At 44.4% G+C, this 18403-nt stretch overlaps 2 protein-coding genes across 7 annotated transcripts in view; one reads left to right on the top strand and one right to left on the bottom strand.

Moving 5' to 3' along the window:
* Window positions 1-18403, top strand: part of LOC149339906 (protein disulfide-isomerase A5) — a 47783-nt gene that overhangs the window by 1348 nt on the left and 28032 nt on the right. Inside the window, exons 2-9 of one of the 4 annotated variants that reach the window (XM_089548588.1) lie at window positions 11636-11729; window positions 12488-12623; window positions 13220-13310; window positions 13387-13452; window positions 14126-14171; window positions 14959-15051; window positions 15170-15230; window positions 15683-15750. In XM_089548588.1, coding sequence (XP_089404714.1) covers window positions 11688-11729; window positions 12488-12623; window positions 13220-13310; window positions 13387-13452; window positions 14126-14171; window positions 14959-15051; window positions 15170-15230; window positions 15683-15750 — 603 coding nt within the window. In that variant the 5' untranslated portion in view covers window positions 11636-11687. Of the gene's footprint in view, window positions 1-11635; window positions 11730-11785; window positions 11979-12487; window positions 12624-13219; window positions 13311-13386; window positions 13453-14125; window positions 14172-14958; window positions 15052-15169; window positions 15231-15682; window positions 15751-18403 lie in introns of those variants that run through there. The other 3 variants (XM_089548591.1, XM_089548589.1, XM_089548592.1) reach the window with 3 other exon arrangements.
* LOC149339907 (aurora kinase A-like) lies at window positions 6007-11656 on the bottom strand. 3 transcript variants are annotated; one of them, XM_089548593.1, is made up of 9 exons: window positions 11446-11656; window positions 11173-11212; window positions 11013-11077; window positions 10758-10875; window positions 9357-9436; window positions 9130-9268; window positions 8760-8908; window positions 7307-7538; window positions 6007-6307 (listed from the first exon to the last, which is right to left on the bottom strand). In XM_089548593.1, exons 2-9 carry the CDS (start codon window positions 11191-11193, stop codon window positions 6215-6217), a joined length of 897 nt encoding a protein of 298 aa, XP_089404719.1. In that variant the 5' UTR covers window positions 11194-11212; window positions 11446-11656; the 3' UTR covers window positions 6007-6214. The 3 variants fall into 3 exon arrangements, with proteins under 3 accessions (XP_089404719.1, XP_089404720.1, XP_089404721.1); XM_089548594.1 differs by having other exon boundaries at window positions 11173-11207; XM_089548595.1 differs by lacking the exon at window positions 11446-11656 and adding an exon at window positions 11305-11320.

Below are 18403 nucleotides of genomic sequence, written 5' to 3'. Positions count from 1 at the left end.
CAATTTCGCCACAAGACTCACAAAGGTTGGATGTCGAACACCCCGATCGGCATAAATAAAGATTTAGCCGCGATATCCTGCAGCGCAAAAGGGTCATGGACACCTCACATTTGAACTGCACATCCGCACACTCCAAGGAAATGCCAGGTGTTGAAAATCCGCTGCAGCAAAGAGAGGCTCATGGCTTGGGGACGTTGGAATCGCTGAAAGCGTGCAAGAGTCAAGTAAACAGTATTTGGGACGAAAGGGACAATAGGTCCATCAAGGGCAGACTTTGCTAAAAAATCAACCCTCTCATTAGAAACAATGCCACAGTGCCCAGGGACCAAGTGAAAGCGTACTTCTGTAACATTTGGAGGAATAAAAAATTGAAGGGAGCGGCTCATAGGAGTATCCCTCGAGTTTTTGAGCGTTGTCAAAACAGAAAGGTTGTCTGAGAGTATAATAACCCGAGTGATACTGCGGGGAATCCTTATTAAGGCCAACTCAATGGCCAGAAACTCAGCTACAAAAATAGGGGTATAGTCAGGGGCCCGAAATGAGTAGCTCCAATCAAGAGCCCTTGAGTAAATGCCAATAGCTGCCTTTTCATTTTGCTGGGAGGCATCTGTATAAACGGCAATATGGTTAGGAAAATTCTCTAGGTACTCCTCTATGAGCCCATTTAACATATTGGCGGGCAGGTTCTTAGCATTCCTTGGGAGGGTGTTGACAAAGAAGACTGCCTTATCAGCCCGCCTGTGGTTGACTATTACTAAAGATCTCATTGATACAGAGATATTTGACAGCAGGGAATTAGTGAACACCACCTGAGGGAGCTTATACCAAGGCCAGGGAGTACCAAAGAAGAGAGTTGAGTTCGTTGTAAATATAGGGTTAGCCAATCCAGGAACAGGCTCCAAAGACCTTAAAAATGTCCACACAGTTATAAGCTCAAACCGAGAATTGAGATCAGGTATCCGCGCCTCCAAGTACAACACAGCATTAGCTACTGATTTAGGCAGACCTAGGCAAAGGCGCAGAGCGCGTCGCTCCATAACAAACAGGGGTTCACGCTTGTACTTGGGGCACCAAGAAAAGAGAACGGAGCCGAATTCAAGGATTGGCGTTTGGATTGGAGAAAGAGAAAAAAAAAGAAAAAGAGATTAATTTGTAATAACGGAGCAATTACTAATCCACTCAAGCACACGCATACGGCTACAGAGAAAGTTCCACAGAAAGCTTGTAGGTGAAGAAAAAGATGAATTTTTCTTTAGCTACGAAATTTCTGCGGAAGCTGTATAGTTTTCCTCTGTAACCGTACGGCTGCACTTGGGTGGGTGCCAATGAGTACGTAATTACTCCCTTATGACAAACTCATCATATAGTTGTGCTGGGTGGACTGCATTGACAAGCTTTGTCTCCCGTGGCTAAAAATAAGCTGTGCACACAGCCGTATTACACTGGACATATATGTTTTAACCGTCCTTTAAGATGACTTTAAGAAGAAATGAAGAAAGAGGTGCCGTAGTGGAGGTCTCCAGAATAATTTCGACCACCTGGGGTTAATTGTCGCCGTTCACGACAAATGAATTTTACAAAAAGAGATTAGCACAAATGGGCAGGACAAAAGAAGGGACAGGCGGAGTGCCGTTAGTTTTCTTTTTGACTTGTCGTTTGCATTGCCTGTTTTCATAATGTATACAGTCGAGGACAACAGTTCCTAGGACGCATGAGCCGGAAACAAAGCCGATATCTCTATTTTATTAGCTACCGGATTGAGGCCTCGTGGATTCGAAAGTCAAATGCATTCTGTAATCTGTAATAGCGAAATGACCTCATCACTGACAGACAAGCCACATACATATGGGTCTAAATCGCTTTCCGAGCGTCTTAGAGAATTTTGTCCCCTATACACCAAGTTAGAAGTTGCACCATGCTAGTGGTCATAAATGCTGATGAGCAATTGAGAAAATGTGCCAAATCCTGCCACCTGCTGTTCAGTGTTTCAGGTAGCTTGCACCATATCTATTTTTTTTTTCATTTCTGCTGACAACAGTCTCATTCGGTGCTATTTCTGTGACAGTTGTGAAGTTTATTTTTGTGAAGAGTGCACAGCTTGCAATCTGATGAAAAAAAAAATGTTGGAAATGCCTGGCGTGGTCAAGAAGCGGCCTTATTTCTGAGTCACAGGAAATAATTGTCATTTACTCATCACTGTGGCTCAGTGGTTGGGCACTTGTCGGAGAACCCAGGAACTTCGGTTGCCCCGACCGTGCACCTATGACGCCCAGAGATTTGTTCTCCTCAAGGCATACCACAACTACAGGAACCCTACTGACACGGAAACATGAATCCTATATCGTACCAAGAATCAACTTCAGGACCTACAAAGCCTTATTGAGTACTTAAATGCCACGAGCTTGTCCACGGTGCTTTAAACACCTGTACGGCCTGTGTCCATGGTGCTCTTAGCCAGACCCCAACCCCCTCTCCCCACTCCCTTTCCCTAGTGAGTCGGATGTCGTTGACTCTGTAGCCTTCCGAGGAACATTAAATTGCCTACTTTTTCACTAGCTGGTGTTTATTGTTTCTGTAGCAATAAATGCCGCTTATGTCAGCACATTATCATGGTCTGCTTGCTGTACACTGTACGACAAACAATTGCGTCACAATTTTGGTACGAATGTCACCATGAATGGTATCACATGGAAGTTGGCCAGTGGCGGGTGTATATAATTGAACGACATGTAGAGGATTGTCTGAACAGGCGGTACTCAGCTTGCTGTCTACGTCATACGGCCGCTTGATGATGCCACCCTTTTTGCTTACCATCGCTGGGATTTTCTGTACCATCTGCGTGTACACACACGCCGCCAGCTTTTCCCATAATGGGACCACAGTAATGCTTTCGCATTTGAAGGGGACAGTCCGACTTCTTGCACCGCAGCAGGCACCCATGAAGCTGCAAATGTGAGCAGCGAACCAGCGATGACGGTAACCTCACAAGAGGACGTCACTCATCGTTTTGTCTCACGAATGTCCAGAAGCAAACGAATGCTAAGTGGCAATGTAGAGAGCACAAAATGGTGTCCTTAGTGTGAATAGTGGGGTCAAACCCAACAAAGAATCTTGTGAAGCTTAATTCGGAGGAACTCAGGTAAACTCTTGTTCGGAGGAGCGTTGCGCAAGCTGCACGCAATGAGAGGAAGCTCGGGCACGGCCGGATTGCAGTCTAATCCCTGTTTTTGTTCTTTCTTTAACCCTTTGAAGGTTTTTGCCGTATATGTACGGCGGCGGTTTTCTGTCCCGCAAGGTCTTTGCCGTACGGGTACGGTTTCGATCTTCCGTTTGAAATTTTGCGCCAAAAGAACAATGCGTGCTCACTGGGGGGTGCTGCCACCTCTTAGGACTTACAAGAAGTGTTTGAATTTTGTGCTGCCTTCTTACGGAGATAAGCAGAACTTATGTCTAGCTTTAGCGCGGCGGCACAGACTGCGGCAACACCCCTTTTGTAGTTTTGGTTTCGCCGCGTGATCGCAACGGAGTCGCGCGAAATTTGAGTTTTCTTTTTGTCAGCACTATCTTGCAGGGGCTGCCGAAGTTGATTTCTATCTTTATTGGAGCTGCTCTTATCTTGCTTATCACCGTTGCTATTCTATTCTATGGAACATTTTCCAGTTGTGAGTGATGCTGTCACCAAAGTACTGTTCCTAATTTTTTTTACTATTTATTCTCGATTATATACATTTTGTAGATTCAAGATCCGCAATAAAGTAATTTGACCACCTGGGAAAGTTTTCTTCAAAATAATTCGACCCTCAAAGGGTTAACAGTTCTTTAGTTCGCTTTCTTCACTTTGTGTCAACATGCCTCAAGTACAAGCAACTGTAAATTTACTCGCCCACTGCTTTTCTCCCATTTCTCTCAAATTCTATTTTGCTGCTAGCTTCCCTGCCATCGAACAATGTTCATCCCTTGTCACCTTGCACCCCCTGATTTGGTGCATTTCCATGTGCTCCCAAAACAAATCTACTTACCCCACGCTGCTTAATTTCGAATGAACGAGGAAGAAGCGACACACACACACAGAGCTGCCGGAGCACGCCTGGCTTTGCGGCACGGAGCGAGCGACAGGCGGCGTGCGGCTGCAGGCAAAGGTGCCTATAGCATGAATGCACCTCACCCTGGTGAAGTGTACTTTGGTCAGAGTCTGAGGTAAAACTGTTCATTATGGCGAATGCATACAAGCAGGATAAACAGTGACGTGATGAAGAGGTTGGTTGGAGAGAGTTGGTTTCATAATGTCCTCATGCAGCTGCTGCGTGTAGACTGAGACCGGGGAGCCTGGAGCCACGGGAATGCGTGGATCAGTGGAGCGGTACAGTGCAGAGCGGCAGTATCACGATACACAACACCTGGCTTTTGCATAGTAGGCGAACATAGGATGCCTCAACGTGCCCGCTCCGAAGGACGTGCGTATTGAGGCACCCTAGGCGATCTTTGTGACGGCATTCCTCTTTCGATGAAAAAGCTTTAGCCTCTGTCTAGGGAGCCTAACCACAGATGGGTGGATGAATGTTAGGAGCATCATCTTTGTAACAGGGTGGTGGCACTCGTCACCATACCCTAAAAAGCTGCGGCACATGTAATCGAGCTTTTGTCCTATTTCATTTGATTTGTTCAAATGTACTGCTGCCGTGTAACAATGTTATAGACTATCTACTGCTTCAAAATAGAATTTTTGTCTTCCAAGCCAAAAAAATTGCTGGTTTTCACCGTAGCCATGAGGCACAGCGCACAATAATTTTCAGCTAATTAGAGTTTGCCACAGGACACATTTTGACATTATTTGAAACCACCCAGCTGCTGTCAAGGTCAAGGGCTCTATATTTTTAGCTTCAGGGAACTGGGACAACTTTCTACTCCATGAGGAACCCCATGCGTCCTGGCATCTGATGCCTAGCAAGAATGCGAAAAATGGCCAGCACTGGGACAGCCGCTCACAGGATGTTGAAATTGAATTTATGACTGGCTATGCAGCGAAAGTCTTTTGAGCCTGGGTCAGTTTGTTACTAATTCCTAGCCAACAGCAGGCAGTTTATACTAGTTCCAATATAATCTCTTTAATCTTACCATCTAGAAAACTTTCCATAGGGTCATTGTTTAAAAAAACTGGTCAGAGTTCACCAAAATTCCAGTGTTTATGGAGTGCAGCAGCATCCGTGGTCAGTAATGTAAACTGTTTGAGGTTGCAACCTGAGCTCGTTGATAAATCAGCAAAATACATGCATTAACAAAAATCTATAAACCTAATAGTCCGACAGATAAATTAAGAGGTAGAAAAAAAATACAGAAGATAATGGACGTATGGCAACAGCTTCAATTTGCCCTTTTCAGATAGCACCGCCGCCTGTAAGCGCCCAAAAAGTGGCTTCTGGGACTAGTCTCTTTTTGAAGGAGAGTTTCCAAAAGGCATATGCTAAGCCTCTCGTTATCTCTCTTGCTCCCCTCTGTACTTCTTATCCCCTGCCTGTTTGTCCAATTCCGCTGGCTGCAGCTCGGGTGCTTCAGATAGCACTTGCTTTGTGTTCAGGAAAGTAAAAACAGCGCTAAATTGTACACAAACCACACAAAGACTGACAGGTCAGCGCCTGTCCTGTCAGTCTTTCGGTGTGGTTTGTGTACAATTTAGCGCTGTTTTTACTTTCCTGAACACAATGTCACACCAACTAGCCCCGCAAAAGGTACTGTTATAGCACTTGCTACAGCTAGCAACATTTTTCTTTCCTTTTTGTACTTTTCATTAGTAAACCTACTAATCTAAGAGCTCTCGTTTATTTAAGAAGCCACCAATCACTCCACTCGGATATTCTCAGACGCTAGTGACAGCTGCTCTAACGGGCCTGCTAGATTGCAGCGGCACACGTAGCCCTGGACTGAGGGCTCCACTCAGGATTACTATACTATATCTACTACATTTTTTCTCCTTCTCCTCTCTATAAGACAAAAGGGACAACATGAACATACGTTAGAAGTACACTTTATTTAATCTGCTTGCTGGACTGCCCAACGATTGGCAGACCGTCGTCATCCCACGAGTTGTGAGCACCACGATGTGAGAAAATTTTGTGTTCTATACATAAGTCCACACTAAAATGCACCAAAAATCACTCCTAAAAAAAAAAAAATGCACCTGAAAGCACCGATGTACAAGTCCACTAGAAAGGTGCAGCTATGAGGAACTACACTCTGCATTCTTCGTGATCCACGGATGTGACATCACTTCTTCTAGGCTTGCCCGTTCTTTTGGTTCCTTCCGCAGTAGCTGCAAGAACAAAAAAGTGCACCAAGACAATGGTGCAGCAAAAATGGCTTAAATGCATGTCCACTTACAAAAGACAACAAAACCAATGCATCTTAAAGGGGATGCGAAACACTGCTTGGGGGGATACCGACTATACTTCAGGTGGGTTGTTTATGTCACACAGATGCTGACTTAAAAAGAATTACAGGAATCGATGCACAGGAACGGGAGTTATTCAGTGAAGAAATTTCAAAATACAAGCAAACAAAACGCTGCCCTCAACTCGATTTTGGCGGGGCTTCCCACTCCTATTTCGCTCTCCCAATGACGGCACCTGGCGCAACCAATCAAAACAGCCAGCCAGAGCACGTCGCAGAAGTTTGTACTCCATGGTTGCCTGCTCCCTGTAACTCGTTCTTGCTGAGGCTAGCAGCGTCGTTTCCATGCCAGAGCGCCCCTGGTGGTGTATTTTTATTTTACTTGCTTTGCAGGGCTTTTATCTAAGACAAACAAGTTGTTTTTGTTGATCTAATATAAAACGCAGACAGGTGACAAAATGTGTCTATTTATTCACACAATTTGAAGTATAATTACTGTTTGTCCGATCATCAAGCTCGCGCCAGGTGATGTCATAACCGCTGCTAAAAACCTGCCACTGTGTGGTGACACCATCAGAGCCATGAAGTTGTTTTTGGGAGGACATTAAAATATAAAAAAACGGAATATACGCGGTATTACCGACGCTAATAGCACCATTATAACTCACTGTATGCAATCAACAGACAAAACAGATGACTAAAATTGTGTTTCTGGGCCCCTTTAAAGATAACATCGTCACACGTCACCCCCCCTCCCCATGAAAATACCGATGAACAGGCAGACAGTAGTCGTGCCTTAAACTAGTTTCTTTTCGAGGTATAAATTCAGGAAAAAAAACTTACTGTCACACGAAAACTATGAAGAACACAATATTACAGATGCAATGGCCCAAATGAAACTGAGGCTGGCATAAAACCTTACCCTAGAAATGAGATCCTTGGCATCATCAGAGACATGAGCAGGGAACTGCAGGTCCACGCGTCGGATCCTGTCATAGGTAGTTCTAGCAGAGCTTGACTCAAAAGGGGGCTTTCCAACAAGGAACTCGTAGATCAAAACACCCAGAGCCCAGAGATCAACTTTTTCGTCGTAGACGGTGTTCTCCACCATTTCGGGCGGCAAGTAATCCATGGTGCCGCACAGGGTCTCGCGCCTGCATAAAAGAACAAATCTTGGATATCCACACAAGCTTTACAGTGTCATGCAGAACGGAAGCTAGCTCTGAACAAAGAAGCACTGTTGCCAACTTCAATGTCTCAACTTGGCATAAAACAGCAGGCTGTGCTGCAAGAAACTTGTTTTGCTGCCTCATTTAGCTGCTTCGGTGCAGAACTGATGTATGCAGAGCACTAAAAATACGAGAAAAGTGAAGCTGGCGTATATTTATTACACTAACGAAAACCAAAGCAGATAACTGAAAGACACTACTACGTATAACAATGATCACTTTAAAGGGACAGTGAGGAGAGCTCTATTAATATTTTTTTAAACGCAAAACCCGACAGTTCGGCATTTCATGGCTTTGTTGCCACTTGGCCGGCAGCGAAAGATGCATTTATTTCTAAGAAATTTGGATTCGAAGTTTAAAAACTTTTTCCCGCCGCTCTGATTCAAACTTGGGATTCTCTTATGACGACACAGGACTAAGTGACGTGAAACATGACGTGCACATGATGTAACACAGACTCCGTGATTTCTGGTTCCCAGCACACGAAAAGAAAGCTACCACCGGTCGCACGTTGAAGGCATCTATCGGCTATTGCGGCCGTCGCTACCGGGTAGCTGCCGGGTACGTGGCGCCATCTGGCGAAGTCAAGGAGATATGCGCGTGCATTGGCTGGGCCTCAGTGAATCGTGGCTTCTCGTGTCCTAGTGTTGCTAGAACCATTGGTTCTAGCAACAGTGTTTTGTCCTATGACGTCATCACGCTTGTACTTGCGAGTTTGGCCTGTGGCGGCGATACCTGTATTTTGGTTCTTGCTCTTTTCTACGTTACAAGAGCTTTGTTGTCAGTATGAGTGGCGTTTTTGTAATCAGGAGCTGGTATTCTGTCGATACAAGCCAACTTCAATTTCTCCTCAGTGTCCCTTTAACCAAGCTATTTATGTGCAAAAATTTTCACGTTTGTACAACCAAGTTCAGTAGAAAGCCAGTGCTTGCCCTTTGTCTATGCTGATCAAGCCAGTATGATGCAACACACCTTTCTGTGCCTAGCTTGGATTGCTTATAAGAAAGGTTACTCTGCACAAACACGTAAGCATGTCACAGGGCATAATTTCATGCCTGAGTAATTTGTTAACCAGCGGGTATGAATGTTCGAGCATAATGAGTGGTGAAAGCCTTTATGAAAAAAGGAACCAATTAAAAATGGCACCTCGAGGACGGTGCATGGACGGACCAGCCGAAGTCTGCTATCTTGAGCACACCGTTGTAGCCGATCAGGATGTTCTCTGGTTTTATGTCACGGTGTATGACTTTCTTGCTGTGGCAGTAGTGGAGCGCCTTGCAAACTTGGTGAATGTACTGAATAGAAAGAAGAAAAAAATGTGTGTGTAGGGGGATAGGGGAATCAGGCTGTGAGCACACGAAAAAACAGTGCCTGCTGCATTAGCATGCTTTGGCATTTAAATCAAGCAAACATAGGCGATCAGACTATCAGTCATGTTCCAGACAGAGGCGACGAAAAAAAGCAGATTTGCAGAGTTGACATTCCATTCACCAAATATCCAAACATGGGGACTTACAGAAGCAGATTTCTTGTCATCGAACATCTTTTCTTTGGTGAGCTCCTTGTATAGCTCTCCCTTGGGTGCGTACTCCAGAATAAGGTAAACCCTAGTCTCGTCGTGGAAGTAACCATACAGCCTCAGGATATGAGGGTGCCTGCAGAGGAGATGCAAGCCTTCAGTGTGGTAGAAGTTTGTTATAAATGTAGATTAGAAAGAAAAAGTCAATATCTGATTCAACAAACCTGAGGTGTGATTGAATTTCGATCTCCCTACGAAGCTGGTGCTCAACGTTGTTGCTTTTCAACTGGGACTTGAACATAACCTGCAAAAGTACAAAAGGAAAATCCAGAGATGCAGTCATTGGTTTGTTGAGACACGATGGTTCACACTTTGTGAGATGAATGAACCATTGCTGCTTGTCTACTTAAAGACTGGCAGGAATGCATTTACAGCTGTGCAACCATGTACAGGTGTGAGCAAAAGTAAAGACACCATGGCCGCCGCGGTGGCTGAGTGGTTATGGTGCTCGACTGCTAACCCAAAAGACATGGGTTCGATCCCGGCCGTGGCGGCTAGAATTTCTTTGGAGGAGAAATTCTGGAGGTCCGTGTACTGTGCGATGTCAGTGCACGTTAAAGAACCCCAGGTGGTCGAAATTTCCGGAGCCCTCCACTACGGTGTCTCTCATAGCCTGAGTCGCTTTGGGACGTTAAACCCCATAAACCAAACCAAACCAAACCAAAGACACCATGGAAACTGCTTGCCAGTGCTATCCGACAGCACAAGCTTGTTGAGATGTGTGGTGCGCCCTCCCTAATATGCTGGCCTGCTTGCACACGCATTTCCATTGCACATGGCTTTTTTGACAGAAATACTGCAAATATGCGGCTCTCAGCTGCGAGGGTCAATTTACACATCCGTGGTCGCAGCATATTAGGGTGAGTGAGCGCTCCCAAGCAGTCTCACAGCAAGGTCACAGCATACAAAAGTAGACCATAGTGTACAAGCTCAAAAATTGCAACGTAGTTGCAATACAAACACTGAGCCCAAAGGATACACAGCACAAAGCACTGCACTGTATTCTTGGTATGCAAGTTGGTGATAACAATGATGGTGTGGTGTAGCGCTAGCAGTTGTGCGCATCGTGTTGCGATCACACCATGAGGCAACCCATGTAATTAGATTATTTACCCACAACTTGAAAAAAAAAAAAAAGTTTTCCACATGTTGTGGCAATGCCACTTGCTTGGAAGCTTAGTCAGGCTGATGATGAGGATGATGTGAAACATGCAACAACCAATTAAACGGATGATTGGTTTGGTTTTATCGGGTTTAACGTCCCAAAGCGACTAAGGCTATGAGAGACGCCGTAGTGGAGGGCTCCGGAAATTTCGACCACCTGGGGTTCTTTAACGTGCACTGACATCGCACAGTACACGGGCCTCGAATTTCTCCTCCAAAGAAATTCAACCGCCGCGGCCGGGATCGAACCCGCGTCTTTCGGGTCAGCAGCCGAGCACCATAACCACTGAGCCACCGCGGCGGCGTTCCAGTAATATGCGTTGTGGTGGTCGCGATAAGCCTGAGCGACAAAGCCGCTCCTTCCTCATCGTAAAAGGAATGGCTGCGATAATACCGCTTACCTTCAGGGCAATGACGTATTTACTTTTCTTCTCCCGCGCCAGGTACACGTTTCCAAACTTTCCTTTGCCCAAGGGTCGCCCAATCTCGAAGTCGTCGAGGCTCCATTCCAAGTTCGTTCTGCAACGGACGAAGGCATATGAGCTTCCGCTCTGGACGGAAAAAGCGATCGAATACAGGGAGCGCGTTTTAAGTTTTGAAACGCGCAGAGTCGCGTTCTCGCGGCGTTTAGTGGAGAGCAATACAAGAGGACTTGCTTTTTTTTGCTGGAGTCTGCATCAGTGCTTGCCGCGCTCTGCATGGGGTCAGCAACCCCTGCCGGCTGAAAAAAAAGAAGATAAAAGCACCGGTCATGTGCAATAGCTCTTCCCTGTCGATGACGTTAAAATAAAAACGTTCGTTGGAGAGCGTGGTTACCTGGTTTTCCTTGTCGGCCATTGCAGGGCAAGGAACTGGACTGACGGAATAAATAAAAACAAAGTCAACGGCAGGCCAGATTTACACCTACGCCGAGACAGAATCAAGCAAGTACGCTCTGTGGACACCTACAGAAATTAGACGAAACCACCCGTTCAGACAAAATGACAGCATTTCTAAAGATTTAATAATGGCAGCACTGAAGCGGCGGTACAGAACGCGGAGCGCGAATTCGATAGGCTTTCAGAACGCGTGCTCTGCTGCGGAGCTCACCTCAGGGAAATTAATCCACGTCGGTGGAAGACTTCAAACACAACAGGCTACCAACGCCTGATGACAGTAGCAGGCAGCACAGGGAGTCAGCTAAAAGCGTACTGCACTGCACTCATGACTGCACCACTGCACTGCCAGCACTGCAATGACGGGCGTTGCGGGCGTTGTGTTATGGTTTGAATTCTCGCAGCGAACATGCGGAAACGTCTTATTGGCTACCGGCCGACACGGGCGGCAGACAGATGACTCCCCCTGGCTACCCTGGCACTGAAAGCGTCTGCAAGGTATGCGAGTTCATGGCTTCTGTTAGCAGAGCTTGAAGTATTGTAATCCATAAAGCAGTGCAAAAAAGTTTCGTTTTTCATTTGCTCTGTTCTTGTTACGCAATCTTCCGAATCAACTTAACAGCGAAGCAGGGAGAAAGCAAGCGAAAGCAGTCATCTGCAGCCAAGCCAAGAAGCAGCCACGTATAAAAAATCATGGCGCTGTGCGTGAGGCTGCATGTGCGAGATGTTGTGTTATTACTTTGTCTAGTAAGTTCATTCGCTATTTCTCCACGTGATTGTGGTAATAGAAATAGTGCACTTCGCTTGTCCCACTATGCAGCCTAGTAGATTCTTTTGTTGTGCTTCTGTGTGTTCAACGGTGCTTACAGCCGACTCTTGTGAGCGGGCGTATGCCGGCTATCAGCCTGTCATCTGCTCGAAGTTGTTGATACTGCTGCGGAAGTATTGCTCTCGTGTGCGCAGTTTTCGTGCTAACTCAGAGGGATGAACTGTGCAAGTTGCACAACCTAGCATACCAGCTAGTTACCGTCTTGTAGAAGGTTGTGTTTGACCTGTTGCCATAAACATAAACTGTAAGGTTCAGGATTTGTGCCACGTAGGCTTTCTCAGCCGGTTTCCTGAGTGACAGATAATTGAGATACAAATTAGCGGTTGTTATTCCCGACTTGTTGCATGTGCAAAGAGCAACGATTTTTGCTGTCACAATGGTCAAAGCTGAAGTGCTTGAAGGCGACACTGAAGCCGTTTCTTTTCAGGTGTTAGTATGGTGTCTTGAAATTGAGTCAAAAAAAGTGAGCGGGCGGGACCTCATCGAGGACGTTGTCGACATAAAGCAGCACAAAAAACTTCTGCGCACAAAAAAGAATGTTCTCATCTTGTACACGAAAAATGGTAAGCCCTGAGCGAACTTCGCAGCGAGTTGACCATATAGCCGCGAAACTACCATTTCCAGTGAACTACATATGCTTATGGGTGCTTCAGTGCCAACTCCTCGGCTTTTGTAGAAAGTTTAAAACCATCCTCGCCCAAATGACTTCACTAGAAAGCTTGTCCGAACGCGGAAAACCTTTACTCGAACATGCAAAGTTGCCTGTATTGTGGACACAGATAGTACTTGAACAGAAACGCAAGGAGCATCGTCGTGAACAGCGTTCTGTTAGCTTTGCATCCTAATTGTTTGTGTTTTGTATACTAATGATGCAATTCAACAAACTGGCATTGCAAGTTTAGCATGTGCTTGGTGACAGCATGTATCTGCAAAGCAGCTTGTATTTGTCAATGTGGTTTCAGTTTGGCATGCATTCCACTGTTTGCTTACATGCCAACAGTTCATAGGAAACTGTGAGCAATGCATAGTAGTAGCACCAGTGACATTACTTACAACACATCAGCATGTAGTCATTCTGCAGTTATCGAAGCTTTGAAAGCAGAGCTCTCGACCGTGCTATTTTTTCTGCACACCTTAACACTGCTGTTTCCATTTACAGCAAAAGAAGCAGCTGAGCCACTGCGGATATGCAGCGACGTTGCATTGGAGCTTAAGGGTCAAGCCACTTTGGCACACGTTGATTGCGCTGGGTGTGTTTTACAGTATTTTAGTTTTAGCTATATCACCTTCTTCATTGTTTACTTCATGTGCTTGTTTCATTTTCAGGGAAGGAAAAAAACTATGCAAGAAGCTTAAGATAGCACCAGAGAGTGCAGTTTTAAAGCATTACAAGTAAGGCATCATGCTTGCTTTGCTGTGGGTTCCTTTGGGTAACTCTTACTCATCCCATGTTGTGTGTACTCTCATCAGCAGTGCCACGAGACGAAGACAGAGCATTCATTGCAGTTTTAAGGTTTATCGTGCATTTTGTGTGGCTCTTAGAGCATTCTAGTTTTTTAAAACATGTGCTAACTATTTCTTCCTTGCACCTTCGGGGCCTGTGAGGTACAAATAAATAAATAATGTACCTTGTTCACTAAGTGCACATCGATTGCTGAAATACCATTTTACGGCGTTTTATTTGTTTGGAGAGGGCTAGCTCTCATTGACTGTTTATTCCCTGATGCATGTGTTCAGTCTTTGATTGTATCATGGTTGCATATTTCTTTTTCTCATTTTCTTGTGTACCTGAAAGAGTTGCATTGTTTTCAGAATAAGAGGTCTTTTATTGTACTGATCAAATAATTGTAACTTCTATTTTTTTGATAGGTCAGCTTGTAGCTTTGCATATTTGAATATTAATTGGTTATTGCATATCTGCTTTGCTGTTTCCTGTTTTCGGCTCAGGATTCTTTTTATGCCTATGGCAACGTTTATTCTGCATTTCTTAATTGCATTTTATTATGGTAACTTGAGCAGTCCGTTGCAGTCATTTTGGGGCTTCACTTGCGTTGTCTCTTTTCAGGGATGGCGAGTTCCACAAGGACTATGACCGGAAGCTGACAGTCACGGTATGCCTGGGGGTGTCAGATATGGGTTTCGCTTGCCAGTTTATGAGAGCCCGGTTGACATCAGACTAACCCAAAGCTTCATTAGAGTTGTTGAATTTTTCATGTGTTTGTGAGAGGCACTGCTGTGAGGACAAAACATTAAAAACCATGGGGAAGCAAGTAATTGTTTACAGGCTCCGGTTTAAAGCGTGATTGAAAAATGTAATCTGGCTTAGTAACATCTCGTGTCTGCATCTGTATTAGGTATGTTTATGTATGTGCATTTTGCGTGTATTATGTATGTGTGATATGTCAGAAAGAATCAAATGAAGGCTATTTCTGCAGGCATTGAGTATCCTCTGAAACTATTAAAACATGCTTTATTTCATTGTTTCTGGGATGAAAGGCTTAGAACTCTTAGCAACACTCTGTCATACGACTGGTACAGAGAATTGCAGTAATCCAATAAGACTGCAAGGGCCTACAGGTTGCAGAAGGAACTTCAGAGAGACCAAATTGCAACAGAGAGCACGTTTATATGTGGAAGGCAAGGTGCTCGCGTTGGTGTGGAGTGTCATGGCATTATACGTCTGGCTGCACTGCTGCATTTGTAACTGTATTGCTTTAGTGGGACAGATGGTCTTGGTTCTTAGATGGAACAAAAACAAAAATATGGGTTAAGCAAATGTGTGTATGAGAACTCTGCCTTTCTCTCCAGCCCTGTAGCTTAATTATTGTTTCAGTGCCTGCATTCAACTGCATACTTCTCCCCTGCCTATAAAGTCATTTCTGGCCATTTTCATTGCAGTCAATGTCTAACTTCTTGAAAGACCCTACTGGTGACATTCCTTGGGAAGAGGAGGAAAATAGCGTAGATGTCACTCACATTGCTAATATTGAGGCAAGTATTCTTCTACCATACTAGCTTGGTTAGAGCAGTAGATACCAGTAAACTCTCTCTCTGTCATCAAGCTGCTTGGAAGCTGTTCAATAGATGTAACTCTGTTGTGCTTCCTCAGGAACTGAAGAGGCTGTTCCAGAGAGAAACATCCCCTGTTCTGATAATGTTCTATGCTCCATGTAAGTGTGGCACTTTCTTTGTGATAAAGGGCACATATTTCGCATTTCTAGGTTTGATTCTAGTAAGACTTTATGCTTAGTTTCTGGGCTGCGTAATGGAATAGAGCGATGGCACTTAGAAATCCGATGAAAGAAGCTGCCTGGCGTGCATCACTTTGATGACTGCCAGTCTGCTGCAAAGAACCAAGTGCGCAAATATTTGCCTGGCACAGTTGCTAGCAGATGAGAATTGGTTAAAATGCCGTAATTTGAGTGCTGTCTGGTTATTGCCCTGAGGTGTGGAGCCTATTTGCCTTTGGTACGGTTTGAATTCACAGCAGTTGCCATGTCTGAGTGCTTTTGTTGTATTTTCACTGCTTTGAGTAGCATTTTTTAATTCTTGTTTGTTTTCGAGCTCACTTGCCTGAACACTGAGATGTTCAAGCCGTTTTAAATTTATGCGCTTGTTTAAGGGTGTTCATTCTGCAAGCGGCTCAAGCCAGACTATGCAAAGGCTGCCACTGAGCTCAAAGGTCATTCGGTGAGTTGTTCTTTAACCTCCATTATGATCTGTGCCACTTCAACACGCACTGCATGGCATATTATGGCTCCTTTGATCGGCCACTGAAAGTACCGTATTTTCCGGTGTGTAACACGCGGCTTTTTTTTCGAAAATCTTGCGTCTTATATGCAAATTTTTTAATCTTTTTTTTGCGAGTTCATCGATTACTCCGGTTCATGCTCAAGCTTTTTTCACCTAAAAAATATCACTACCAATAACGCGGTTGTAACACGGTTAATACTTCAATACCGGGACCGCCGTGCGCGACATTCTAGGTGATCTTTATCATGAAACGGCGGGGATGACGACTTCCGAGATCACAAACGCGCGGTTGTTTCGGAGGCCCCAAGCAAAAGTAATGAGAAGCGTCAAAAGATGGTGACAATCGCGCTTCTCGCCATTGTCAAGACAAGCCGGCGTTCTTTTTTAGTCACCCTTTGCAACTTTTTTTGCTCCGTGTACGTAGTGCATGTTTCAGCCGAGTTGCTTCCAGAAATGGGTGAACCTTTTGATAGCGCATCTGAAGATGAAGACTTCGAAGGTTTCAAGTAGAAATAAAATGTTATGGACATATGGGAGCTGTATCGTTTTTTCTTTCTTTTTTGCTAAAACGTGGACGGGTATGGCGTGAGTGTTGCCTTTTTCGATCACTTAGCGTTGCTTAAGAATTGCTCACAGGTACGGTGCATTTCGCGATAGTCGCGCAAGCGTGTTTAATTAAGCCTCACTAGCCTAACTAGGGTAAACTGGGGCGCGTCTTATATAAAGGTACGTCTTATATACAAACTTTTTCAGTGAAAGCTTGCATATATAGCGGGTGCGTCTTATACACCGGAAAATACGGTAACTCTCCTGCTGAATTCCAGCCCATCTGGACAAAAAGAATTAAATCTATGAAATGTGCATGTTTATCGTGGTGATCAATATTTCAGCGTGTTTTGCTTTCTGACCTCCCTGTTTTGACTTGTTTGCTGTAGCGGGCTTCTTTTTTGCATTCCTGCTGTAGTTTTGTAAAACGTGGTTACTAGGAGCATTTGGTGCAATAGTGCATTCAGTGTATTTTATCAGAGGCTCTAAGAACTTGATTAAAGTGAACGCATTTGATGCAAGTAGGGAGGAGCTGGCATGCGGGCTTGCTCGCAGTCGGATCAGTTTCGGTGCACGAAGTACCTGCTTGCTATACGTATTGGTCTAATTATGTAAATTAAGCAAATTCAGCAGGTTGCAGGTTACCACTTTCTAAACACTTGTGTGCAATGATGAGGTGGTAATCCCTGATCGTGGTGCATAGATGAATTTTGGCTGTGTGGGTCTTTTGGTTGGGACTTTTTTGCAGCAAGCATTTGTTTCTTATTGTATTATGGCTAAAGGATGCTGATTTGAAAAACTTCCTGCTCAAAATTTTTGTGTAGATTTAGTGTTGGAATTGTATGATTTTTTTTATACGAATTGGAGCATAGCCATTGTTTGAGGGGGTATGGGGTCGGAGATCTGACAAGTTTAAAGACGGCACAGCATATCCTTAGCAAGCAGATAAAAAAAGTAAATCTACCCTCTAAGGATCGCATGAACTTAAGTACGCCGTAAATTAAGAAAAAAAGGCAGTTGGCTTGGAACAAAGAAGTAAACAACGAACTACACTTGGAAAAGCCAGTTTTAGGTGAATGGAAGTCATGCTTGCACCAGGAGCGTTCTATTGAAGTTTTTATGTCATCACGGTGAGAGGATGGTGTGAGGACGATGCAGGTCAAATTGTGGTCGATGGGGAGTAATTAGTTAATTAGTGCCAAAAATGTCACTTAGACGCCACGATAGTATCGGACGTCAATATAGTGCGAGGACGTGAAAACAGTACTAGATGTCAAAATTGCAGGAAAAAAATGCAACCATGTGACAGAGGATGATAAAATGTCATTTTGCTTCAAATTTGATTGATCTGGAATAATTAGCTACATAATTAGAGGCCGAAAGGTCATTTAGATGTCAAAATAGCCCCGGATGTGCACATAGTGCGAGGACGTGAAAATAGCTGTGGACGTCAAAATTGGATGAAGTAAAAAGAGAGGCAAGCAATAAAAAGAAAGAAAAAAGAGGCAAAAAAGAGAGTCAAACAGCCTAAGTGAAGCAGAGAGATGCAACGAGAGTGAAGGAGGCATCAATGCTTTCGCATTCTCCCAATGTGGGTCGCCGCAATGATGTCTAACGTTTTTTTGGTTGGGAGCTTCGACATCGTTGCCCAGCCAAGGATCGCTGCTGAGGTTTCCCGACCCTTTTTAAAAGTCTTCTTAGCAGCCAGTTATTAAATATATTTTGTTTGTCGTCACTAGGTAGTACTAACATTTTAGGTGCTACACCACCGATGATGTTCACATTTCTATAAAACTCTGCAAGAAACTTTTCTTAAACCTTGAGCTTGGCGCATGACGGCCTTAGTTATCAATGTCCCATGGAACCCAACACAACAATTTATCCTCAGCATTAAGTCTGTCCTCCTTTTGTAGAGGTCATAACAGTTATCTTTGTTCACCTGCATATTAATGAACATAAAACTACCATGCATTTACCTTGAATGCTTCTCCAGAATGCCCATGGCATTGCAGTGTTTTTCCAGCAATTGAAACTCTAGATCTAT

Source organism: Amblyomma mixtum, chromosome 6 (assembly GCF_055824585.1).
Source record: "Amblyomma mixtum isolate Tamu chromosome 6, ASM5582458v1, whole genome shotgun sequence".
NCBI lineage: Eukaryota > Metazoa > Arthropoda > Arachnida > Ixodida > Ixodidae > Amblyomma > Amblyomma mixtum.
The sequence above is the reverse complement of the archived record's forward strand: the minus strand, read 5'-3'. Positions and strand labels throughout refer to the sequence as shown.